Source organism: Garra rufa, chromosome 13 (assembly GCF_049309525.1).
Source record: "Garra rufa chromosome 13, GarRuf1.0, whole genome shotgun sequence".
NCBI lineage: Eukaryota > Metazoa > Chordata > Actinopteri > Cypriniformes > Cyprinidae > Garra > Garra rufa.
In genome coordinates, this window is record NC_133373.1 from 25433161 (window position 1) to 25460191 (window position 27031).

Genomic DNA, 27031 nt, shown 5'->3' on the forward strand with positions numbered 1-27031 from the left:
ATAGAGCACACGAACACAAAATAAGCCAAACAGGTGCAGAGAGCGGAGGGGGAAGGGGACAAAGATGGTGGGAAAGAAAAAGAGAGGAGAGAGGGGTCAAAACAGGAAACAACTGAAAACCGAGGTAACATGCTACCATGGCTTCCTATGGGCCCACAGCGCTACACTTTCATATCAAATAGCAAAACTCTGTATCCTCCTCTTTTCGCAAGTCCTGGAAGTCACGGAGAGCAGCGGAGACAGCTGGAGGGTTCACACTGATGCCAAATAACTGATTTGTGGTGTCAGGGGTTTGTTTGGGAGAAATGAATATGATAGCACAGGAAAGCAGAACAGAAAATAGTTTTCTTTTAAAATGCTGGTGTCTTATTCCCAAAAAATAAACCTTTTCCAGATTTTCGACCTGAGAGCCCAGAGATTGGGAAATACAGTATCTTCCAAGTGAAATCTGTTGGCTTGAAGATGACACAATAAGGATGCAAGAGATTGAAGATTTTAGCATGGCAATGTAGTTGAGGTCAAAAGTTTACATCCCCCTTTCAGAATCTGCAAAATGTGAAGTATTTTACCAAAATAAGAGGATTCACACAAAATGCATGTTGTTTATTTAGTACTGACCTGAATAAGATATTTCACATAAAAGATGTTTACATATAGTCCATAAGAGAAACTAACAGTTGAATTTATAAAAAGGAAACCATTCAAAAGTTTACATCCCCTTGACTTTTAATACTGTGTTGTTACCTGAATGATCAACTGCCGTGTTTTTTTGTTTAGCTATAGTTGTTCATGAGTCCCTTGTTTGTCCTGAACTGTTAAACTGCCTGCTGTTCTTCTGAGCAATCCTTCAGGTCCCACAAATTCTTTGGTTTTCCAGCATTTTTGTGTATTTGAACCCTTTCCAACAATGTATGATTTTAAGATCCATCTTTTCAAACTGAGGACAACTGAGGGACTCATATGCAACTATTACAGAAGGTTCAAACGCTCACTGATGCTCCACAAGGAAAAACCATGCATTAAGAGCTGGGGGGTGAAAACATTTTGAATTTGAAGATCAGGGTAAATTTAACTTATTTTGTCTTCTGGGAAACATGTAACTATCTTCTGTAGCCTCTGAAGGGCAGTACTAAATTTTAAAAATATGATATTTAGGCAAAATAAGAAAAATGTACACATCTCCATGCTGTTCATAAGTTTTCTCTTAATGCATGTTTTTTCCTTCTGAAGCATCAGTGAGCATTTAAACCTTTTGAAATAGTTAGGGTAGAAAATACACAAAAACGCTAGAAAACCATAGAATTTGTCAGACCTGAAGGATTTTTCTGAAAAAAGCTGTGGATCATTCCGGTAACAACACAGTATTAAGAGTAAAGCTTATGTAGACTTTTTTATGGGGTCATTTTTATAAATTATTTTATCTTTTATGTGAAATATCTTATTCATGCATTTTGTATGATCCCTCTTATTTTGGTAAAACAATTAACATTTTGCAGAGTCTGAAAGGGGGTGTAAACTTTTGACCTCAACTGTATTTATGACAATGTAAATGTATTTGTAATTGCTGATGCTGTTTATGTTATTGCTATTATTGTTGATTATTGCGGCTGGTGCTGCAAAGCAAGTACAGGAACTTTCTACTGCCAATACATACACCGACATGGACCATGGTGCTCCGAGTGTTTAATAGCATATATAATAACCTGTAGCAGATCTAAACAGGTGGAGCTGGGGAGGTGGAAGGTTTAAAAGAAACTCTAAAAGCATGTTGCGAAATGCTCTAGTGAATGCTAACCAGCTTTTTAAATGTAAAGCAGCAAGCGTATTGGCTGTGCATGAAACATGAACCAATCAGATTGTGCCAAGTAGTTTAATGCAGTGAATATCATAATTTTGCGTTAACGGCCCATCAGTCTATGCCATCTAGAGTTTCATGACAGAACTTGGCATTAATGATACTATATAACATTTAAAATGTCTTCATTAACGCAAGCTAAAGTGAATGCCAAGACTTTCCGTGCATAACTATTTAATTTTCAGTCTACTCCTCACACAAAGCTGCTGCATGCCTTCAGAAAACTTGAAACATCAGTTCTTACCTCTGCCAGATGAGCCAACAAAGCAATGCTCTGAACCGTCTTTCCAAGCCCCATCTCATCTGCCAGAATGCCATTAATGCCCTATGAGAGACAAACAGACATAATCATCTTTATAAAGTTCGCAGACATGATAGAAAAATGCAATATACACCACAGTTTAAAAGTTTGGGGGTCTTTAAAATGTGGTAATGTCTCACCAAGGATGCATTTATTTGATCAAAAACACAATAACAAGGTAATATTGTTAAATATAATTACAACTGAAATTAAAATTTTCTATTTTAATATACTTAAAATTTGAATTTATTCCTGTGATGGCAAAGCTGAAATTTCAGCAGTCATTACTCAAGTCTTCAGTGTCACATGATCCCTCAGAAATAATTCTAATATGATGATTTTGTCGAGAAATATATTAATATGATCAAATAATATATGTTTTAAGATTCTCTAATGATCAAAAAGTTCAAAGTGTTTCCAACATTATGAATGTCTTTACCATCCATTTTGATCATTTTAATGCAACTTTGATGAATAAAAGTATCAATTCTTTTTTTTTTTTTTTATTGTATTGACCCAAACTTTTGAACACTTACACGTAAAAAAAAATAACCTTTAGAGAGCATCAAAAATCACCTGTTCATAAAGATTGGCTAGCCAGTTCATGCCTTTGAGTTGGTAGCCCTTAAGTTTCCCATTGAAGATGGTGGGCTGGGGAATGTCTTCACCTGCTTGAATAGATGGGTTTGATAAGCTGTAGCTCTCGCCGAAGCCAGACACACTAGCCGCATGCAGAGAGGCACTGCGACTGTCCTTTGCTTCTTCATCAAACAGCCTGGTCTATAAAACAAAAAAAAGAAACATTCTAATAATTTCCAGCCAAAATCCATTAAGATAGACATGTATAATGTAAATCAAAGTTATAAAGTACATTTCAGATTGCCACTTACTCTGGCCTGGTGGATCTGGTATGCTTCTTTTGCATTTTTAAGGGCCTGAGACTTGTAATATTCACTATCTGCAAGAGCACAGCATGAAATGCATATGTGTGCAATACACATTTTGATCAAATCCATCAGGGAATAAGATCTTACCGTAGTCCTCCTGGCCAACATTGACCATAACCCCTCCACCGATGTCGATCTGCCGCTGGGAGGTGTTGTCCTCAAGCTTGCGCAAGATCTCGTCCTGCATGCCGTCTCCCCCAGAGTTCTGCTTGCCCCCCATGAAGTGAGCATACAGCTCTGTCTGGGTGATCAGGAAGTTAAGCTTCCTCTGCTGACGCTTAGCCTAATAGGACACACAGGAAGAACTGTCAAGACAATGTTTTAGGAAGTGATTCACAGGCAAATGTAAATGCACATACCTCCCGCATCTCCTCATCCAGTTTGCGCTGCTCAAGAGCCTCTTTCTCAGCACGTTTGCGGTGCTCCTTCTCAACCTTTTCGTACTTCTTCCAGTACAGCAGCATTTCTTTGGTGAGGCGGCGTGCCCGCGGCAAAGTCTCTTTGCAGTTCTTCTGCGCTTGGATCGCAGCCCTTCGGACCTCACGCATACACTGGTGGGCCAGCTGGACAAGTGTACAAATGCATTTTAATTGGAGACTTGCAGTCTCAAAATTTTGACCTTCAAATGTTGTGACATTCAAATGTTTAGGGTCAGTAAGATTTTGCATTATTTTGCATAAGTAAAACAACAGTTTTCAACACTGAAATGTTTCTACAGCACCAAATCAGCATATAAAAATAATTTCTGAAGCATCATGTGACACTGAAGACTGGAGTGATGATGCTAAAAATTAAGCTTTGCCATCACAGAATTAAATTACATTTTAAAATATATTAAAACAGAAGAAAATTGTAGTCATATTTAAAAATACTATCTTTTTACAGTATTTTTTTATCAAATAAACGCAGACTTTCTTTCAAAAACATTTAAAAAATCTTACCAAACCCAGGGTTAATGTATGTAAAAACGAAACATCTCTTACCTTTCTGGCATTGGTTAAAACAAAGTTCCTTGCTGAAACCTTCTGTTTAAACGCCTGAAATGTGACAACGAAAACATAGATTAAAGCGGGAATAGCAGACATAAATCTTGTGTTGACCAAGAAACATAGTTGTACCTTTGGGATTTCTTTTTTGGCAATCGTGAGCCAGACTTTTCGTCTACGAGCATTGAACTGCTCGATGGTTAAGTGCTTCTTTTTGATCATGGGAAGAGGTGCATCATGAGAAAACTTGGCAAATATTTTAGTAACGTGGGGCCGTCCCTCCATGGAGAACTCCTCTCCTCGTTTCTTCTTCTTTTTCATCTTTTTTAACTTGGCTATTAAAACACAAGAAGGATGAGTATTCAAATGACCACAGAAACAGCTATTGTCATCCTCTTTTTTCATTCAGCAGGCTTACCCTTGCATTTCTTCTCTTCCTTGATTTTCTTTTTCTTGAGGCCCAGTAGTTGGCGCTGCTGCTCGTAGAATGGATCGTGAGAGGACAGGAGGCCTGTGCTGTAGTGTTGATAGTGCTGCAGCTGTGAACACAAACACACATTACCAACTGTTTCCATTAGGCTATTTATGCGGGGGGGGGGGGGGGGGGACGACTAGCCCAGACTCAGAGCGATTGTGTCGTACTTCTCTGTCAGAGTGAAACTTGCTCTGGTGGAGTTTGGTGAACTTGTGCAGGCGCAGCATATCCTGGAGCTCTTCCCGTGTCATTGTGAAGTCAGAATCATCCGAGTCAGTGTCGGAATCTGTGGTGTCATCACTCAACAAGATGCCCTGTAATTCACAAACAATCTCCCTAACATTAGGCTGCTTAGACATGGAAACATAGAAGAGGCACAATTACCAATGAATGACTTTTTTGCCAGTTTGAATAACAGTATGGAAGCCTAGTTTCCCTAAGAGCAAAAAAAGTACTTTTATCTTTTATTACAGCAAATTTATTTGTATTTTGTCATAATTGCAACTTCTACCGAGCCACTAAAGAGACATGATTTGGGGGGGGAGGATCTTTGCTTTTGTTTGCTCACAAAACTGTTCCCCATAAAAACGTAACGAATAAGAACGTATTCGTTCACAAAAAAAATGTGCGTTCTCTCACAAAAGTATTGTGTTCCCCTAAGAAATGTGACATTCATTCACAAAGGCATGAAAATATAATATTTAATCCTACCTCACTTACATCACTAGTTTTACGTTTACTCACTAAAATGCAAAGCTTTTCTGGAACAACGATAAACTCTTTGTAAAGAAAGAGAAGGCAAACATTTCAGGAGCGAATGCAACATCTCTTTTTTTCCATCACCATGTACCCTTAGAGTTCATAACACAATTTTGATCACACTTCCAGTAAAAAGTTGTTGAACAGTAAGGTATTTCTAATATATAAAGATAATTCTGCTTACCGAGCCTGCATTTATTTATTATTATCCAAAATACAGAAAAAAACTAACATTTTGAAATATTTTTACTATTTAAAATAATTGTTTTTGATTTGAATATATTTTAAAATGTAATTTATTCCTGTGATCAAAGCTAAATTTTCAGCATCATTGCTCCAGTCTTCAGTGTCAAATGATCCTTCAGAAATCATTCTAATATGTTAATTTGCTGTTGAAGAATTTTTTTTTTACTATAAACATTAATATTTAAAAGAGTTAAGTACATTTTTTCAGAATTCTTTGAATATGAAGATTGTAACACTATGCACTATACCATTCAAGCTTGGAGTCAGTATAATTTTTGGGGGAAAGAAATTATAGAAATTAATACTTTTATTTAGCAAGGATGCTTTACACTGATCAAAAGTGATGATAATGTTACAAACGATTTCTATTTCAGATAAATGCTGTTCTTCTGAACTTTCTATTCATTAAAACACCTGAAAAACATTCTACTCAGCAGTTTTCAACATAATAATAATAATAATAATAATAATAATAATAAAAATAATAAATGTTTTTTGAGCAGCAGACCAGAATATTAAAATGATTTCGGAAGGATCATGTGACTGGAGTAATGATTCAAAAATTCAGCTTTGAAATCACAGGAATAAATTATATTTTCAAATAGAAAACAGTTATTTTAAATAATAAAATATTTTTTAAAAGTTACAGTTTTTGCTGTACTTTGAATCAAATAAATGCAGACTTGGTGAGCGGAAGAGACTTCTTTAAAAAACATTAAAAATCTTTTGACTGGTAGTATATATTTCTTGTAACTGTTAAATAGTGCATTTATATACTATTTTAAGCTTTATATCACAATTACTGATTTTATTATTCACTCTGAGGCAGAAACCGAGTTCTTTAAAGCAGGGTTTTAAATTAAATAAAGGTTTTCTCAGAATTACTGTAGTGTTGTATCTATACATACCTTTAGCCATTTCCTGCTTTTCTTTAGTTTCGAGAAGTTATACAGACTGGCCTTGTCAGCTTTGTGTTCTGTGGATGAGAGTTTGACATTTAAGGTGAACATTTAAGCTGAAAAATCTCACACCTAAATAAATGAAGAGTACTTCTGAAAAATGTTTAAAATCATCTACACATTGGAACGCCTCATGAAGGCCACCATGTTGAAATCACATAACCAGCCAAACGCTACTCGTTTTATCATAGTAAAGAGATACTTGAAGGGATGTACTTAAGTCTACTTAAAGGGATAGTTCACCCAAAAATGAATTACTTTTCATCATGTCGTTCCAAATCTCTAAGACCTTCGTTCATCTTCAGAACACAAAGTTGGAAGTTTCTTAATGAAATCTGAGAGCTTTCTGGCCCTGCATAGACAGCAACACAACTACCACATTCAAAAGTTTAGTTTCATAAAATTTAGAACCACTGATGTCACATGGACTATTTTAACAATGTCCTTACTACCTTTCTGGGCCTTGAATGTGGTAGTTGCATTGCTGGTTTATGCAGGATCAGAAAGCTCTCGGATTTCATCAAAAATATCTTAATTTGTGTTACGAAGACGAATGAAGGTCTTACAGGTTTGGAACGACACAAGGGTGAGTAATTAATAACAGAATGTTAATTTTTAGGTGAACTATCCCTTTAAAGGATAACTGTTGCCAAAATGCAAACTGGGCTGTTTTTTTTACTGTAAACGAGACAAACTTATATCTAAAAGCATAATTACGGCAAACGAGCCGTTTTTGAGATTGACCGTGATTTAGTTTTGTGGTCAGTGGCCGGTGAATGGGAGTACTAGGGGCATACATTTGAGCGCATCAAAATCAATATTTTTACAACACTAAGAAGGTTCGTCACACCATGACACTTTGCTCGAAGTATCGCCTGGGTCTCTACACATGAACTCCAGCATTGAGAACATTGTTTGTGTACACACAGTTTACTAAAAAGAAAGTTTTTGAACAACTCACGTACACTGTTTGGGTTTCCACTCGCAGCCGTCTTGCCAGTCAAGAAGTGTCGATCTCCGAATACGAATGAATGGACTCCATAGGATGAAATATTAGGCTTATATGAGGCTCTTTTTACAACTAGAAGTTTAATATTGTTTTTCACTTGCGACAAAACAACGAATTAGCCGTGCATTTATATGGAAATATGCTTTAGGAGCTATCCATCCTCGCACTCGGAGATCGACACCTCTTGACTGGCAAGACGCCCACGAGTGGAAACTCAAACAGTGAAAGTGAGTTGTTCAAAACCTTTCTTTTTAGTAAACTGTGTGTACACGAACAATATTCTCAATGCTGGAGTTCATGTGTAGAGACCCAGGCGATACTTCGAGCAAAGTGTCATGGTGTGTCGAGCCTTCTTAGTGTTGTAAAAATATCGATTTTGATGCGCTCAAATGTATGCCCCTAGTATTCCCATTCACCGGCCACTGACCACAAAACTAAATCACGGTCAATCTCAAAAACGGCTCGTTTGTCGTAATTATGCTTTTAGATATAAGTTTGTCTCGTTTACAGTAAAAAAAACAGCCCAGGTTGCATTTTGGCAACAGTTATCCTTTAATACTACATCCACGGCATTAGATGCCAACAGAAGTTCAAAACGACTGGTGAGCGCAATACAGAAAATGACATTCTTATGTTACATAAGACGATTATTTATTATTTTATGTCTCGTACCTTGCAGCACAACTCCATTGAGAGTGCCACACTCGGCCTCTCCATCTCTGCAGGAGTCCTTGGTCTCGTTCTCAGGGTTGATGTGATCATCTTTCACTGCCAGCAGTGGGTTAGACGGGGTCAGAGAAGACCCCTCGCCCAAACCATCATCGCTGTCATCACTAAAATAGAGACACAAACTCAAAAACAAACCACCACAGGCCTTACAACCAAGCTGGAGTGCAATTCTTCCCATAAAACATGCCATTAGCTTTTGGCTTTGGGAACTACGAGAAATGGAAAAACATTCTAAAACAACAAAATAGCTAAGAATCACAAACCGGGGTGGGACATTTTAGTCTCTAAGGATGTTGTTGGGGCATGGTAGTCACGCAGTGACTCAAAAGGGTTTTCCTTTGAGAACTCCACACAGAATTACCTGGAAATGTTCTGGTTAAAAACAGCAGCAGTCTGCCTAAGAAAAGTGTCTAGGCGGAGGGATCGCTCAAGGTACTGCAGGTGAAGTGGTTTGGCCAACTTTGAGCATGTGGCGCCTCCCACGCCATCCTGCTCTGAGGCCATAGGTAGAGGTTAAGAGCCCGAAAGGGCGATCACTGCAAATACAATACAGAAAGTGTTTGTTGGTTAACTCTGAAAGAGATTCTGAAGACCATCCGAATGCTTTGAATTAAGGTGATAAAACATAAGTGTACCTTTGGAGAGTGAAACTTCATATTTCACAATTTCAACATTCAGTGTTCCGGAAATGATGAATCTGAAAGAGAAAATTATGTTATATTGACGTATTTACTGCATTCGCTGATTAACCTGTCTGCTCTTTAGATTTATAGATTTATTATTGCACATTTAAAATAATAATATTGCACATAAATATTCAGAACTGAATGACAATAACTCAAATTTTTAAAAATGCATATGCACATGGCATACTGGAAGTGGAAGTAGATTAAGATTAACACAGCTGACAGGTTTATTGATATCCTACTGTAATGTAATACTGACTTTATTTCATTTTCACAGCAGGATGTGCCCTCTGTAGGACAACAGAGGTGCTAACCAACCTGAAAACAGCTTTGTGAGGTTTAGAGTCAGCTGGCCACAAACTTGTGAATGACATTGCCTGAGCTTGAAATTGGGCTTTTTGGATGTGCATGTGTTCAACAACTCCAAGAAAAGTAGATTTTCTTTATTAATTACATAATTGTTAAAAACATTTGGGATTGGTAAAAAAAAATGTATCTCTTTTCACATTAATCACATTACTTTTTTTCAAGTAACTAATAAAGTAACATGTTACTTTTTAATTTACAAGAAAAATTTAATTTACTTTTACAAATAAGTAACGGCAGTTACTTTTTTTTCCCCATTCGTTGATTAAAAGCTCTCCTGTCCCCATGTTGAGAGTAAACAGGAGTAAGATGTCACTTTAGTTCTGGATTCCATACAATCTGGATGGATTGTATGGGTCAAAATTATACATTTTTTTATGACAAAGAGCATTAGGGCATTAATAATTTTGTACATTTCCTACTGTAAATATATCAAAAACTTAATTTCTAATTGCTAAGAACTTCATTTGGACAACTTTAAAGGTGATTTCCTCACTATTTACTTTTTTTTTTTTTTGCACCCTCAGATAGTAGATTTTCAAATAGTTGTATCTCGGCCAAATATTGTTCTATCATAACAAACCATACATGGATGGAAAAGCATATTTACTCCGCTTTTAATTTTAAAAATTACCCTTATAACAGGTTTTGTGGTCCAGGGTCACATTTACATTTTTTAGTAGTAATTTATCCCACTGCAAATCTAATAAATGACACTCCCCCTCAAATAATAGTGGTGCATTTGCACATGATTTGAGAGTTTTTGTAAACATACCTAAAGCACTGACACCAGTAGTGTTTTAGTGCCCCCATTTAACCATTTCCTGGATGCAATATCACAAACACAGCAATAACTATGAGTTACAATTCTCAGTTCAATAGTTTGGCTACTCATTTGGCTTTAATGCGCGGGAACTGTTATTACACCATCAATAAACGCATGCGTTAAACTGCCAAATATTCGGCAATTTTGTTTTCTTCATTTGAGAAGCAATTTATAAACATAAGGTACACTGATGATAGTCATATGAGGGTATCATTTTATGTTTACAGAGGAAATGTAACGTTACCGCGGTTCAAGGTGTATTAGGTCTTATTATGAAATTCAGGTAAAACTACTGTTAGTTCACACAATATTATCGACAGGCTGATGTTGTATATCCGACTTAGCTTAGCTAGCACACTAAGCTGGCTAGGTTTAGCTAAAGCTAAGCGTCTCAGCAGCCAGTGCTGCTTGTTAATATAAATCCAGGGTTACTGTATATGTTGCTAGTTAGCAGTGCAGCAATATAAGGTAAACTTGAGCCACGACCAGTAAAAACGAGCTTTATTTGGATCTCAAAAGCAAGGCTATGAAGTTTAGCTGCCTGCTATTTGAAATGATAACCATGCAGAGGTGACTTTTTAGCAAGGGTTTAATATCATAGCAAGTTCTTGATCATTTTGAATAATTGAAAGGGGTTCTGTCTCTTTAAGGCCACCACCTCTTTGTCAAATGAAATGTAGGGAGATATGATTTAAAATAATTCGTGATATGCCGTGGCCTTGTTCCACGTGAGGTCAAGCACCATCTGTCCCGTCCCGTGTCTATATATACTGCGGGAGTCGAGGAGGCCAGCAGATCAGCGATTCCCATATTCTAATTCTTTCTCCCTCCCGGCCATCTTCCCCCATTGCTCCCCCACCATGTTCCTCATAAACGCTAGCTCACCTTGTCCCCCGTGTCCGCCGTTTTTGCTCTGTCTCTGTTGCAGCCGACTCGCAGCTCTCTGTCTCCAAAATGGCGGTTGTGAGCGAGGAGAGAGACCGTGAGTCGGTAGCAGCAGAGAGGCGGCCACTTTCAGTAACTGAGAGAGCAGGGACACGGCGCCATGGCGAGGACAGAGTGGGGAACAGGCGTACCAATCAATTATAGAGCGAGGACTGCAATCTTATAAGCATTTAGGGACGTGTCATAATAAAGTACTAGTAGTAAAAAGAAAAGAGTAGTTTCGTTTAAAAAAGATAGTGGTAAGAATATGACCCTTTGTAAATTTAGCGGGATATTGGAGGAGAGTATAATGGCTATCGGAGTTCTACTGATTGTGCCTAGAAAAACCGAACGTTGCCGAAGGTCCAATGACGTAACACTTTCCGAATGTAGCCTCAAAATATCGCGTGATTGGGACTTGACGTAGTATTTGTCACAGTCTTGTTATACATAAATGGCACTAATGCAATATAAAAATGAGTATTTTCTATGCAACTTTTTTATTTATTTACCTTTTTTGCATACCAAATATTTGATCCATAAATGAAAGGTATTAAAATTAACCCCATTTTCTCTCACTTTAAAAAAATAAATATTTTATCTGATCTATCTGTCCATCTATCTATCTATCTATCTATCTATCTATCTATCTATATCAAAAAATCTACTAAAACTTGGAATGTATGCTCACATTTTGGTGTATTTTGTATTATTATTTTTTTATATTTTAAAGAGAGGTCAGTTTTAGGTAAGTGATCTATATAACATTTCTGTTTTTCTTTTTTTTTCCTCATTTATATATTTTCCTTTGGTTAGCTTGATGTATAAACCCTTGACTATTATCTCTTGGCGTGTTTTATTGTAATTATTCTATTATTTGTATAGAATTGTAAAAAAAAATAAATAGCACTTATTGGTCATTTAATTTTGTTTTATCAAATAATTAACACTAATAACTTTAATGTAAACAACATTTTTTAAAAAAGATGTAAAATTCTTTTCATATTTCTCACTGATTTCTTTTTTTTTTTTTTTGTACAAAATGAATAATTTCTGGAAAACAAAAACCAGTCAAAAGGGTACATTTTGTAAATTGAAATGTAATCTGAAAACTGAATAAATAAGCTTTCCTGGACAATATTTGGCCGAGACATAATCATTTGAAAATCTGGAATCTGAGGGTGCAAAATAATCCAAATATTGAGAAAATCACCTTTAAAGTTGTCCAAATGAAATTCTTTGCAATGTATATTACTAAAATATTAAGTTTTGATATACGATATACAATCAATATTTGATTTACGGTAGAAAATGGAACATGATCTTTACTTTGTATCCTAATGATTTTTGGCATAAAAGAAAAATAATTTTGACCTATACAATGTATTCTTGGCTATTGCTACAAATATACCCGTTCTACTTAAGACTGGTTTCATGGTCCAGGGTCACAAATATCTTACATCAGGAATATTCGTGCACACTTTTGTCCCATAATGTTGTATCACCACACCAAGTCTGGTAAATAGCAATCATTTATTCTTTTTTGCTGCATACATTAAAAAAGATATTATTCACATTACTCATAATGCAAAATGAAAACAAGTGCATATTCAATTTTGAGGTGAACAGTGATCTAAGGAAGCAACATAAAATCGACGAAGGCCATTTGTACAGTACATATCTGTTAACAGAGTTGTGTTAATATTCATTAATTCAGCATGTAGAATGTAACATCCTGAACAAATTACAACTTTCACAATGCACAAATGGTTAAATTGTCAGGATATTTACAATCAATGTATAACATAGATTTATTGTGCAGCTCTCAAATGAACTCATTTTGTCCTTTAGAGCCAGCTGGACATCTCTTGATCAAACTTCTGTGGATCTATGAAAGGCTTGTCGATGGATTTGATCATCAGCTCACCACAGTAGACACACTCACACGCTATGATGTCATCAATGTCAGACTTGATCTGCTCTCTGCTTCCTTGGCCCTTGCCTAAGCTGACGGTATCCTCCTCTCTGGGCCTGTGCCTGGATTTGGTGGTCTGCGTGGTTGCTGCCAGCTTCTTCTGAAGCTCCTCCAATTTATTCTGCTTATAGACAGAGAGGTGAGGGGTGACTTCCTGTAAGAGGCAATCGTAATGGAACATGTGTCCACACAGGAAGAGATAGAAAGGTCTGTTGAGCAAGGGGAAATCGCAAGTGGCACATTTTTCCTGAGACTCCACCACTCCGTATTTGTTCCTCATCTCTTGGATGTCTTCACGGATGCGTTTGGCACTTTCTGTGGCCTCCTCCATTTCTTGTTTCAGCTCCTCGATGTGTTGGTTGTACTCTTCCAGGGAGTTGCAAATTGCTTCCTTGAAGTGGTCTATGGTAACAAAATCTGGAAAGAAAGGCAAGATGTCCTCAATCTTGAGAAGGTTGCAACTGGACAGACAGTTCATGGCCTTCTTGACATCTTTCTCCTCCTGAACCACATGACGAGCAATCTTCAGCCACAGCTTCTTCCTCAACTCCTCGTCATCTTCTGGAAGGTCAGCGCAAGACTTGGCCAAATCTACATCCACCTAAAAGAATAAACATAGGCATAATTAAAAAATATATATAAATGTATAATTTTCCCAAATTAGACCGTTTTAAAGGATTAGTTCACTTCCAGAATTAAAATGTCCTGATCATTTTCTCACCTCCATGTCATCCAAGATGTTCATGTCTTTCTTTCTTCAGTTGAAACGAAAATAAAGGTATAGTTCACCCAAAAATGAAAATTAGCCCATTATTTACTCACCCTCCAGGCATCCTAGGTGTATATGGCTTTTCTCTCAGACGAATCCAACCGGAGTTATATTAAAAATTATCCTTGCACTGTCTAGCTTTAGAATGGCATAGGTGGGATTTTCTCCTCATTAGTCCAAAACAAGTCCAATAAAGTGCATCAATTCATTAAAAAATAAAGTAAATAAAGGCCTCCTGTAGCGAATCGATGTGTTTTTGTATGAAAAATATCCATATTTAAAATGTAATAATCACTTTAATCTAGATTGTGCCAACTGGTCATACACAGATGAGATGTCAGCTTTGCGCATGCAAACGCGAACGCACCATGAAGATGGGTGTAAACAGCATGGGTCATGAATTAAAAGTTCAAAACAAGGGTTTGCAATGAAAAATGTCAGAGAATTTCAACATAAACCAAGAGGAGACTGGTTTTACTTTGCCAAAGTAAGGAAACTTTGCTTCCTTTGCTCCTGAAAACAAATGCTGGTTTGTTTGAGACTCACCAGCGCATACTAAACGCTGACATCCTAAATCAAGGATGGATGTACTTTATTGGACTTGTTTTGGACTGATGAAGAGAAACACCATATGCCATTTAACTATGGCACCATATTCCATTTGAAAGTCTGTAAGTGCCAGCTTGGAAGAATCTAAATGGATTTGTCAGAAAGAAGGAAGTCTTAAGGTGCGTTCACACCGGACGCGAATGAAGCGGCAAGCGCGAGTGATTTACATGTTAGGTCAATGCAAAGACGCGAATAGCCATCCTGCGGCGCGAAACGCGCGAATGAGGCAGCGCGAAACGCGCGAATATTCTGAAAAATCTGAACTTTGGCGAAAATCCGCGCCGCATTAACCAATCAGGAGCTTGCTCTAGTAGTGACGGAGGCAGAAATCCGAAACAACAATGGCGGACAAAATCACCGTTGCTGTCTGTGGTTCCTCGGAGCTGTACGATACATCTTTGGACTTTTGTAGAAACAGGAATAAAAGGGATCTTGCTAGGAATAAAGTGAATGAAGAGGTCGGACAATCTGGTTAGTTTTAAAAAACGCTCTTTACTCAATTTGACCTACATATACATACATATTGAGACTACAAGCAAGCTAAAGCTGGCAAATTGAGCTCATTCACCTATTTTACAACTACTTTCCCGCTGACGAGTGGCAGAAGCCCCTTCCTTGACGCGAATTCGCGTCTGTTGTGAAGAAAATGTCACGCGCGAATGACGCGAGTAAACTCAAATGTTCAAGCGTTCAACTACGCGCGAATAGCGTGTTTTTTCCGCGCAAGTCGCATCCGGTGTGAACGCACCATTATACACCTAGGATGTCTGGAGGGTCGGTAAATAATGGGATAATTTTCATTTTTGGGTTAACTATGCCTTTAAGGTTTTCCAGGATTTTTCTCCATATAGTAGACTTCAATGGAATTCAACAGGTTGAAAGTCCAAATTGCAGTTTCAATGCATATTCATAGGGCTCTACACGATCCCAGCCAAACAATAACGGTCTTGTTTAGTGAAATGATTGGTCATTTTCTAACAAAAAAAAAAAAAAAAAAAAACACTTTTCTATACTTAACCACAAATGCTTGTCTTGCCCTAGCTCTTCCATGCACAGCTATGACTTCACGCATAGGGCAAGGCAAAAAACTCCATCTCATTTTCCCCTCCAACTTTAAAATCATTGTTTTACCCTTTTTTGTAAAGGGTGTTTGACTTTCTTTGGATGTTTGCTTTGTAAACACTGGGTCGGTACTTCTGCCTACGACTCGTGCGACCTTTTCAACATGACTACGAAATCTGTAAAATCGAGCTAGTGCAAGACGAGCATTTGTGGTTAAAAAGTATATACATTTTTATTTCTTGTGAAAAATAACCGATCGTTTCGCTAGATAAGACCCTTATTCCTCGGCTGGGATTGAGTAGAGCTCTTTGAAGCTGAACTGAAACTGCAATTTGGACCTTCAAGCCGTTAGCTCCACTATAAGTCCACTAAATGGAGAAAAATGCTCCTCAAAAACCTTAATTTCTTTTTGACTGAAGAAAGAAAGACATGAACATCTTGAATGACATGGGGGTGAGTAAATTATCAGGACATCTTTATTCTGGAAGTGAACTAATCCTTTAAAAGCTTTTTCCCTTTTCTTTTTTTCTCATGACAAATCCTAAGTCAGAGATCCTCAAGTCTAGCCCACCAGATCCAGTTTAGCTCTAACCCTAATCAAACACACCTGAAAATGCCAATCAAGGTCTTCAGGATCATTAGAGAACCACAGGTAGCGCATTGGCCCTCAAGGGTAAGATTTGAGAAACCCTCCTCTAAGTCATGTCATCTTAACCAGTAATAAAAGAGAATGTAAAGAAAATCAAAAGCATGCATACTTGTAGAGCTAGATCCACAGCTTCCTCATACAGCTCCATAATCTTGTAAACCAAGACACAGGCTTGCAGGTACCCATGTTCGGCACAAAGCCGCAAGGCATATTTCAAGTCGTAGTGGATGTCGGTGACGTGCGTTCCTGCTTGTTCAAGGTACCACAACAGAGCATCTGGCTTGTGTTTGGCATAAAGCGAGAGTAAGTAATTGTGGATGGCTTCGTCTTTGACATCCAGCTCATACACACAGAACTCCATGTACCGGATGGTCTCATTTATCTGCTGCATGCTGCCCATCTGGCTGTAGTTCACCAGTGCTGGAATTAAATTCTTCGGATCCAACCGGTTTCCCATTTGAATCCAAGCATCGACCACCTTTTTAGGGATGTGCTGCATGAGGACTGGGGAGAACTTGTAGAAGAGCTTTTCATCGCAATGTTTGGAGAGAACATCTAAAGCTGCACTGAAATCATCATGCTGGCAATAATGAGATATAACGCGTTCATAATCTTGCATGATGACTGAGAAGTACACCATGTTGTCCACGTCGCCGTGACTTGCGAGCAGGTCGTAGATGGTGTTGCGATTGTTGTAGAAGCAATCTTTATGTTTGGGGCTTTTAAGAAAGGTGCGAAACTCTTCACGGGTCTCCAAAAAGACGTGCTGTTTGCCGTCATCGGTCTCCAGCTGACCGAGCCGGTTCAGATAGAGTTCAGTCAGCCAGGTGACCAGCAGGGTGATCTGAGTCTTCTCAGTGGGCTTGAAGTTGCTCAGCTTCTTATTTAGAAACTCTTTCAAGGCCTCCTCCTGCTTAGCCTCAATGAACTTCAGCGCAATCTCCTCAAAGTAATTCTGAGTGAGAGCGTAGCATTTGGCGCTCTCCAGGTAGCGCTTGTTTTGGAAGCAGTGCTCCGCCTCTTTGGCGAGCACCATGTCTAGGCATTCTGGTCGGTCTTTGCAGTACTCTTTGGCCAGGTCAAACTTATTCATGTTCATGTACATCTGCCAAACATCCCGTGCCTCTCTCTGGATGTGGTAGCGAAACACAGCTTTCTCGGTGTAGATCCACACGAGGCCTGTGACGGGATCTTTGATCATCTTTTTTAAGGTGCCGAACTTTTCTGGAAACACATCTTCATGCACTACCTGCCCATTCAGAGTGCAGATACCCTTGACGCGGTCTGGAAGCAGGAGCAGGAAATGAAACTGGGTTAGTACTATAGAGATGGGCTTGACAAAGTTTAAATCGATGTCTGGTGTGTATTCCCACACTTGAACATCACTGAGTAAAGAATCAGGCCGCACATAATCCAGCTGCCCATACAAAACCCCATTTCCCATCATCCACGCAAAGGTCTTAGGGGAGCTGCGCAGCTTCGACGTGTAGAACGTAATCTCGCTATAGCCCATATTGACTGGAAACTCTTGGAAGCTTGGTAGGAGATCCTGGTTTTGAGCAAAGATAGAGCTGAACCCCTGCTGCTCGGATCCCTCTGGCAGCTTTCCTACAAACTGGAACAGGCGTTTTCGTGTGGTCGCTACAATGAAGTACTTGGATTCCAAGCCACGTTCCACCTCGAGGCAACAAACCGGAGCTGGCTTGCCATCCTCCTCTAGGGAATGAACCTGTTTGAAGTACTGGTCTGGGTTAGTGTTGAACAGACTGCCCTCTGAGGCAGAGATCTCTGCTTCAAAGATGATTCCCTGGCTGGTGCCAACCAGAATCGGCCCGGTGTTGGTCTCAGACCCGATTAATTTGTTCCAGCCTATGCTTTCAATCAGGTGGCCTCTCCATCGTGACAGACTTCGGACCTTTTGAGTGTTTCGGTTTAGGTATACGCATTCGCTTGTGGTGAGGCTGATGACTACATGTGACCCTGTAAGACAATTGATAAGGTCATTTTACAAACTGCATTAAAAAGGAAGTAAGTCTAAGCAGTTCAAGATCAATCTTCAGTCAATGCTAAACATGGATGTAAATGGGGTTCAAAATGACCATGTTGCATTTGTATTGTACAAGATAATCCATCTGATAAGCCTAATCACTTGTCAATCAACCACTGTGCTGAAGAGTTTTTTAAATGTATTTTTTTTTTTTTTAATTTACATTGGTATATACATACACATTTATAAATGCAACATTTCTTATTTATATACATTTTTGAAAATATATTATTTAATATTAATATCTAAATTATTTAATATAAACATTAAAATCACACACACAATCATACATAGAAAACATTGGGCCCTATGATTTCCGCAATGCAGAAAATGTGGAAGGAATCGCAGAATCCAGTCATTAAAAAGTTTACTGTATAATGCAGAATGTCACAAAATTTGCCCAATTTTAGATGAATAAATTTTTGCTGACGAAACGTCTTGACTATTGATTGCTGTTGCAAAATTAAAATAATTTTAAAGTGATTAGGAAGATTAAGCGAGTACAGAACCCCCTACCTATAATGAATATTTACCAGAAAAATGTAAATACACAATAATAATAATGTTTCAGAAAAAAAAGAAATAAATAATAAATGATTCATAATTTTTTTTTTATAATCAATAGTGCTGTCAAGCGTTTATTCGCTAATAATGACATCCAATATAAAAGTTTTTTGTTTACATGATATATTTGCGTGTACTGTGTATATTTATTATGTATATATAAATACACACACATACAGTATATATTTAGAAAATATTTCCATGTATTTCCAAGCATATATTTATATGATTTACATTATATATAAACATTTTTCTTAAATATATACAAGCATGTGAGTGTATTTATATACACATTATAAATACACACAGTACACACACACATATTACGCAAACAAAAACTTATTTTGGATGTGATTAATTGCGATTAATCATTTGCTTTAGATTATTAAAATGCAGAAAATTAATGGAAAACAGAATTTGGTCAAAATAAAACTGATTTTGAGGGGAGAAAAGTAAAAAGGATTTAATAGGGCCTTGAAAATGTAATTTTTGTAAACTTTTGATAAATTGCTGTTGTGTAGGTTTCATAATTTCAATTAATTAGACATGTTTTTGATTCATATTTTTTAATTTAATCATTAAAACAAAGCAAAAATTTAATTGAAAAAAAAAACTGAAAATTTGGGAAAAAAATTTGTAATGGATTTCATAGGGCCCTACAAACATTACTGTACCTTTCTTGTGCTATTAACTATCACAAGATAATCTTGCAATGTCAGGCATTTAGACCAAACTAACCAGTTTAAAAAGTTGATAAGCCTATGCATCTGTCAATCAACCGATGGGATTTTATATTTATATTTATAAATTTGCACTTCTCATTTGTTTTATTTATTATGTAATATTTATTTTGAAATTATTTGTTATTGAACTTTAAATGATGGCATACATGGCATAACATAATTAAAGTGATTTTACAGTTTTTATTTATTTTATTTTAATTTTGTACTGTTATATCTTCTTATTGTAAAGCACTTTGTAACTTTGTTTTAAACGGACATGTATAAATAAGAATTTAAAAAAGGTGCTATTTACTGTTACACAAAAAAAAAAATGTTAAAAACAAAACCTCATCTATGCCAGCCAGTCAGACCAAGCAGTCTAATTTAAAAAGTTAACAGAAAACTCAAAAATGTTTATTTTTGCCAAGCTCAGTGTTTGTCCATCACGACAAATGCACATTATTACCATGTGTAAACACTGCTGCATCGCACCCGACCATTTGTGACTGGATCACACAAGACTAATCTTAATTCCAGGTTTAAACAGACAATTAGTTTCTCTCAATATATAAATCATATCAAAAACTATATTAATTATCCGTTGCACTTGTTTCCAAGCATTAAAAAATACACATTTTCCTAATTGAATTTCCCAGTTCACATCTGTTAAACTACTTTGGGATGCTTCTTTTGTCATACTAATTTGAATGGAAATCTAATCTATTGACATCTAATAGATGGCCCAAATGCATTTAAATCCTCTTACAACAAGGTGTGAACATTGACACGTGATTACCTGTAGGATCTAGGAAAAGTCTGTGCACTTTGCTATCGTCCTTTCTTCCCAATTCAATCTGATTAGGCTGATCAGGTTTGCCAAGATCAATTCTGAAACATAATATGCATGTCAATATATTACAACTGCTTTGTAAATGTTGCTGAACTCGTTCAAGTCAGTTAACAGGAATTCAGTTAACAGTAATTGATTGATTACAACACCACAAATAACAGGCAGATTAAGTGATTTTCATCCCACTTTAACATGAAATGACTAGATTAAATATGCATTTCAAGGAGATTTGTCTTTAAAGGAGTAGTTCGCTTTCAGAACTAAAATTTAAAGATAATGTACTCACCCCCTTGTCATCGAAGATGTTCATGTCTTTCTTTCTTCAGTCGTAAAGAAATTATGTTTTTCGAGGAAAACATTTCAGAATTTCTCTCATATAATGGACTTCTATGATGCCCCCGAGTTTGAACTTCCAAAATGCAGCTTCAAAAATCTCTAAATCTTCTATTATCTAGCGAAACGATCGGTTATTTTCTAAAAACATTTACAATTGATACACTTTTTAATCTCTGCACAGAGTACACACAGAGCTAGACGAGATGAGCATTTGAGGTTAAAAAGTATATAAATTGTATTTTTTTTTTTTTTTTAGAAAATAACCAATCATTTTGCTAGATAAGACCCTTTTTTTTCCTCAGCTGTGATGGTTTAGAGCTCCACAGAAGTCCATTATATGGAGAGAAATCCTGAAATATTTTCCTCAAAAAACATATTTCCTTACAAGTGAAGAAAGAAAGACATGAACATCTTGAATGACAAGAGGGTGAGTACATTATCTGTAAATTGTTGTTCTGAAAGTGAACTACTCCTTTAATGGTTCACATCCTCGCTGCTTAGTCCTGTTACCTTTCAATTTCAGACAATAAAATACACGTTAATCACTAATTGCATGTGCATAAACTAATCAATGCAAAACTTATCAAGTGCAAAATCTCCCAATTAAACAGTTGTCGTTAACATAGAGTTGAGTTTACCTCAGCAGGGTGTCTTTACCCAGACTCATGCATAACTGGTTGTTGCATACTGAGAAGTGGTTAATTTTTTCGGGAGGTGAGAAATCGATGCGCTGCTTGTTGAAAATGGGTTTCTCTTCTTCCAACCTTACATTTACAAACCCTTTGAACGAGAAACAATAATGTGAAGTACCATAGTCACTCAAAATTATCTAAAATTTAATCACAATGCTTGTACATGTAGAAATTTGTACCTGAATGAGTAATGCCGATGTTGGCCGCTGACACACGGCTGTGTTGACGGATGTTTTGAGAATCTTCATATTGATCCAGAATAGATGCCATTGCAAATGATTAAATGTTCACTACAGTATGTACAACAAATACTTAAGCTGTGTTTACATTGCATGTAAAGATGTACAGTAAGTTATCTCTAGCAGCTGCTGCTGTTCCCACCCATAACACGCTAGCATCTGAGCTAAATGTTCAGTTCAAACGCGCACTTACTGGTAATGCCACCGTTGTGTGCTAATTCACGTAGTGTGGAACTAAAACAGATATAAAATAAAACGAGGTCGAGCTATAAATTATATTTTATAAATAAATAAGGGCAGAACTAAGAGACCGAGCTGTGTTGTGTGCATTGCTGTCTTGGTCAGCTGATGAGTATCATGTGATTACATGACAAAACTTCACTGCGGTTCGTTAGCTGTCCACGTTGTGGCACTGTTTAGTTAAGGATTGATTCTCATTTATTAAGTGTTACAGAGTTATAAATTATTGGGATTATGGTTCATTTGTGCTACTTAAAAAATCTAACTATTTTAGTCAATCGTGGCAGTCTAACATTTTAAATCAATTGATCCAAAGACATATACTACCAGTCAAAAGTTTTTGAACAGTGGGATTTTTTATGTTAATGTTAAAAAAGTATCTTTTGCTCACCAAGCCTGCATTTATTTGATTAAAAGTATAGCAAAAACAGTACAATTTTGAAATATTTTTACTATTTAAAAAAAGTTTTTAAAATGTCTTCAATGTCACATGATCCTTCAGAACTAATAATCAACTATTATTATTACCAATATTTAAAACAGTATTTTTTTTTTTTTTCAGGATTCTTTGATGAATAGAAAGATCCAAAGATCAGCATTTATATGAAACAAGTTTTTGTAACATTATACACTATACCATTCAAAGGCTTGGAGTCAGCAGCTAAAAGAAATTATAGAAATTAAAGAAATGATAGAAAAATAATACTTTTATTTAGCAAGGATGTTTTAAATTGATCAAAAGTGATGATAAAGACATTTATAATGTTACAAAAGATTTCTATTTCAGATACAGTAAGATGTGTAATGTTTTTTTTTTTTTTAAGGAAAGTCTCTTCTGCTCACCAAGCCTGCATTTATTTGATCTAAAGCACAGAAAAATAGAACAATTTTGAAATATTTATACTATTTAAAATAACTGTTTTCTATTTGAATATATTTTAAAATGTAATTTAATCCTGTGATCAAAGCTAAATTTTCAGCATCATTACTCAGTTTTCCGTGTCACATGATCCTTCAGAAATCATTTTTATTATTATCAATATTTTAAACAGTCGTTTTTTCATTATTCTTTGATGTATAGAAAGATCCAAAGATCAGAATGTTTGTGAGAAGAAAAAAAAACCTTTTGTAACATTATATACCAAAAGCTTGGAGTCAGTATAAGAAATTATAAAAATTAAAGAAATGAAGGAAATTGATTTTTCCTTAGCAAGGATGTTTTAAATTGATCAAACGTGCTAATAAAGACATTTATAATGTTACAAAAGATTTCTATTTCAGATAAATGATGTTCTTCTGAACTTTCTATTCATCAAAGAAACCTGGAAAAATCTACTCTGCAGTTTTCAACATATAATAATAAACGTTTTTGAGCAGCAAATCAGAATATTAGAATGTTTTCTGAATGATCGTGTGACAGGATTGTAATGATGCTAAAATTTCAGCTTTGAAATCACAGGAATAAATTACATTTTAAAATATATTCAAATAGAAAACAGTTATGTCAAATAGTCAAACAAAAATCAAAATGTTGCTGTTTTTTTGCACTTTGGATCAATGCAGGCTTGGTGAGCAAAAGACACTTCTTCTAAAAATCTAAAAAAAAATCTTACTTTTCGAAAACGTTTGACTGGTAGTGTAGGTCCAAAAAAGAGCTATAAAAATGCATATTGTCTTTATTTTGAATATTTTTGCACAGCTCAGGTTTACCAGGACTATTTAATTCCAGTTTTTCTCTTAAAGATGCTGACTGTGTTAAAACAGCATATAAAACGCCTCAGGACACTACTGTATTCTACATTTAGTACATTTCGTTTTTAAATGGTCTATTAAATTGCATAATAGGCCTAATAAAAAAAACCTCCGTAGCCAGTTACACTAAAAACTGTTTAGGCATGTACTTATGCTCCATTGAGAATCGTTTGGGATTAAAATTGTTAACGAATCATTAAAAAGCTTATCTGTGTTCAAACCAAAGATTTGTGTTCTTTCCATTGAGGCCCGTGACTGTGGTAGGCGTGGCTATGCAAAATCAAGCCTCCCCATATCTATCGCTGATTCAAAAGGCACAGAGAGGTCCAGTCACAGATCAGAGAGAGTCAATTCAGCTTGTGAGCTGCGAAAGTAATGAGTCACTCATCAGTCTCAACAAAGACACCACCCAATACAGTGGAGTTTACAGAGTTTTCCTGAAGACGCTTCTCCTTGGCTTAAATTTTTGGACATGCCACCTCAAATGGATTACTTTTACCACGAGTCAAGAGTTCCGTCCGTGTGCTTAGAGCAGGACGACGCGCTGGAGCCAGCGATCAGCTGTATGCTGGTAGGGGATGGTGCGGTCGGGAAGACTAGTATGATTGTCAGCTACACAACCAATGGATACCCTACGGATTACAAACAGACGGCTTTTGATGTCTTCTCAGGTAAGCGGATGATCTTTTGACCCCTTATAAACCCCATAAGGACCCTATAATAGCTAAGTTATTAGATGCATCACGAGGATGAAAATATAAGAGTCTTGAAATTTTGCTTATCCAGGACAAGTTCAGGTGGATGGGACTCCTGTGCGAATTCAGCTGATGGATACCGCTGGACAGGTAAACATTTTCACTCAAATATTTCACAGAATGAGAATGAGAGTTTACATTTTGACAATAAATATATGTACTCGTTCAGAAAGTCTGTCAGTTGTAAACGTTTAGCTTGTCAGCTCTTAAACTTAAGTTTTATGTAAAGTGTAAACTTTAAGAAAGGTTTGTGAATTGTAAACCTTTTAAGAAGTTGGTAATGTGTACATTTTGTTAAACAAAAGTTTGTCAAGAGTTCTTATCTGTCTCTGTCTTTGACTTACAGGAAGAATTTGATGAATTCAGATCTCTGTCTTACGCACACACGGATGTCTTCCTTCTCTGCTTCAGTGTGGTTAACCCCACGTCATTCCAGAACATAACCAAGAAATGGATCCCTGAGATTCGCGCGTGCAACCCATCCTCCCCCATCATTTTAGTCGGAACTCAGTCGGACCTTCTCTTGGACGTTAACGTTCTCATAGACTTGGACAAGTACAAGGTCAAACCCGTGTTCAACTCACGGGCACGGAGCCTGGCCGAGAAGATCAGGGCGGCGGAGTACGTGGAGTGTTCGGCCCTGACCCAGAAGAACCTAAAGGAGGCATTCGACGCGGCAATTTTCGCCGCAATCAAACACAAGGCCAGGAAGGCCAAAAAACTGAGACTGTCAGACAGACGAGCCAAAGCTTTTTCCAAATGCGGCTGGAAGAAGTTCTTCTGCTTCATCTGACCCTGTGGGTCAAACTGTGTGGACTGTTTACAGGAGATATTAATTTATTTGGGACATTGTGTTTACCCTAGCTTTATTCTATGGGCGGAGTTGTTTGATCTGTGGGGAACTACCGGGAAACGTTCAAGTGACGTTTGAGAGCTTGTCGTGCTACTCAACAGTGTGTTTAAGGAGCACAAGCTGGAAGATTTATAGACACGTTATGAAGAAAGATTAGAGAAAACTACTCCTTAAATCATGTATTGTTCACAAAGAGCACCCACCATATGCAAATGAGTGCATTTGCATGAGCTGGATAGCTGCCTATTCAAAGCTTGAATGGTGCTCACGTGGAGAGGTCTCTGATGGTTGAGGGAACAAGAGCGGGTATCTGTCTTATCTCCTTTGTGTCAGGCGCTACTTAGACGGACTCTTTCATATGCAACAGCTCAATGTGTGAGCTGTCTCCTTCTTAGGTGCCTGCGACCATATAAATCCAACATCATGCTTACAATGATTCAACCTGTCCTCCTGATAAATCTTAGCTGGGGATTGTCTTGCAAATTGGCAAGATAAGATTATTAGGCTTGTGTGAAAAAGGTTTCCTCCATCCGGGGAAAAATCGGCAGGGTTGTTCCTGGTTTCCTCTTGTGCAAATGTATTGTGAGAACGCACACACAGATGAAAGTATAGCAGCCCAGCCCATTTTGTGGAGCCGTAGCTTGGTTAAGGTTTTTTTTTTTTTTTTTTTGAACTGACAGTGTGTACTTCTCACTGAGTAAACCATACTGTCATTGTTATCAATATGCTTCTTGTGGAAGTTACCTTTTTAAAATGCTGTTTGTTTAAACAGTTCTGTTTTAACAGTTTTAACTGTTCTGTTTTGATGCCTCAGGCAAGAAGGATGTACGGCTTGATCATTTTATCTGTCTTCACTGTTGTTTTGCCTTTTGATCAAATTCAAGCAGCACTTTTAAACGGCTTCTCCTTCAGTGTTTCTTTGCATCGTCTAAAAATAAATCGAAAGGGCAAAATACATTTCCGATGCTGTTGTCTCAACGCAACTATGCAAGTTCTGTTTTTATTCCTTTTTCCTGCTTTAAGTGTTATGTGAACGTTGTTTATTTACACAATCATATAATGTTCCTATGAAATATTGAATAAATAAACAACATGTTGAAAATGGATATCGCTGCGTAATTGTATTTTTGAGCTCAATTAAGCAACAAAGCTGTTAAATAATTTTTGTGCTCGACGAGGCTGCATTTATTTGATCAGAAATACAGTACAAACAATAAAATTGTACAAATATAAGTTTTTAATTATTTCACATGTACATAAAATGTCACTTATGCTGAATCGGTGGTCTTCGGCATGATATGATCCTTCCGAAATCATTCTAATATGCTGATTTGGTGTGCAAGAAACATTTCTTATTATTATCAATGTTGAAAACATTTATGCGTAAAATATGAAACCATTATCCAAACTTCCAAAAATGTGACCCTTGACCACAGAACCAGTCATAAGGGTCACTTTTTTGAAATTGGGATTTAAATATCTCAATTGAATACATAGGCTTTCCATTGATGTATGGTTTGTTAGGAAAGGAGAACATTTGGCTGAGATACATCTATTTGAAAATCTGGAATCTGAGGGTGCAAAAAAAATTAAAACACTGAGAAAATCGTCTTTAAAGTTGTCCAAATGAAGTTCTTAGCAATGCATATTACTAATCAAAAATGAAGGCTTGGTATATTTACAGCAGGACGTTTACTAAATATCTTCATGGAACATGATCTTTACTTAATATCCTAATGATTTTTGGCATCAAATCGATCATTTTGACCCATAGAATGTATTTTTGGCTATTTCTACAAATATACTTGTGCTACTTAAGACTGGTTTTGAGGTTCAGGGTCACAAATAA

General features: G+C 36.8%; 3 protein-coding genes across 3 annotated transcripts in view; 1 reads left to right on the forward strand and 2 right to left on the reverse strand.

The window, feature by feature from the left end:
• Positions 1–11085, reverse strand: part of ino80 (INO80 complex ATPase subunit) — a 64661-nt gene extending 53576 nt beyond the window's left edge. Inside the window, exons 1-14 of the mRNA XM_073852885.1 lie at positions 11030–11085; positions 8902–8963; positions 8628–8802; positions 8210–8370; positions 6478–6545; positions 4732–4878; positions 4508–4628; positions 4222–4424; positions 4087–4140; positions 3463–3666; positions 3191–3386; positions 3047–3114; positions 2733–2936; positions 2100–2180 (exon numbers count right to left, since the gene is read on the reverse strand). Of these exons, the coding sequence (XP_073708986.1) occupies positions 2100–2180; positions 2733–2936; positions 3047–3114; positions 3191–3386; positions 3463–3666; positions 4087–4140; positions 4222–4424; positions 4508–4628; positions 4732–4878; positions 6478–6545; positions 8210–8370; positions 8628–8770 (1650 nt within the window). The 5' untranslated portion in view covers positions 8771–8802; positions 8902–8963; positions 11030–11085. The remainder of the gene's footprint in view (positions 1–2099; positions 2181–2732; positions 2937–3046; positions 3115–3190; positions 3387–3462; positions 3667–4086; positions 4141–4221; positions 4425–4507; positions 4629–4731; positions 4879–6477; positions 6546–8209; positions 8371–8627; positions 8803–8901; positions 8964–11029) is intronic.
• Positions 11086–12582: 1497 nt separating this feature from the next.
• On the reverse strand, positions 12583–21915 carry vps18 (VPS18 core subunit of CORVET and HOPS complexes). Its single transcript, XM_073852886.1, has 5 exons — positions 21523–21915; positions 21290–21431; positions 20262–20353; positions 16242–18112; positions 12583–13644 (listed from the first exon to the last, which is right to left on the reverse strand). The coding sequence occupies exons 1-5, from the start codon at positions 21611–21613 to the stop codon at positions 12916–12918; spliced, it is 2925 nt and encodes a 974-aa protein (XP_073708987.1). The 5' UTR covers positions 21614–21915; the 3' UTR covers positions 12583–12915.
• Positions 21916–23911: 1996 nt separating this feature from the next.
• Positions 23912–26282, forward strand: rhov (ras homolog family member V). Its single transcript, XM_073816872.1, has 3 exons — positions 23912–24245; positions 24361–24419; positions 24676–26282. Exons 1-3 carry the CDS (start codon positions 24047–24049, stop codon positions 25120–25122), a joined length of 705 nt encoding a protein of 234 aa, XP_073672973.1. The 5' UTR covers positions 23912–24046; the 3' UTR covers positions 25123–26282.
• The last annotated feature ends 749 nt before the right edge of the window (positions 26283–27031 follow it).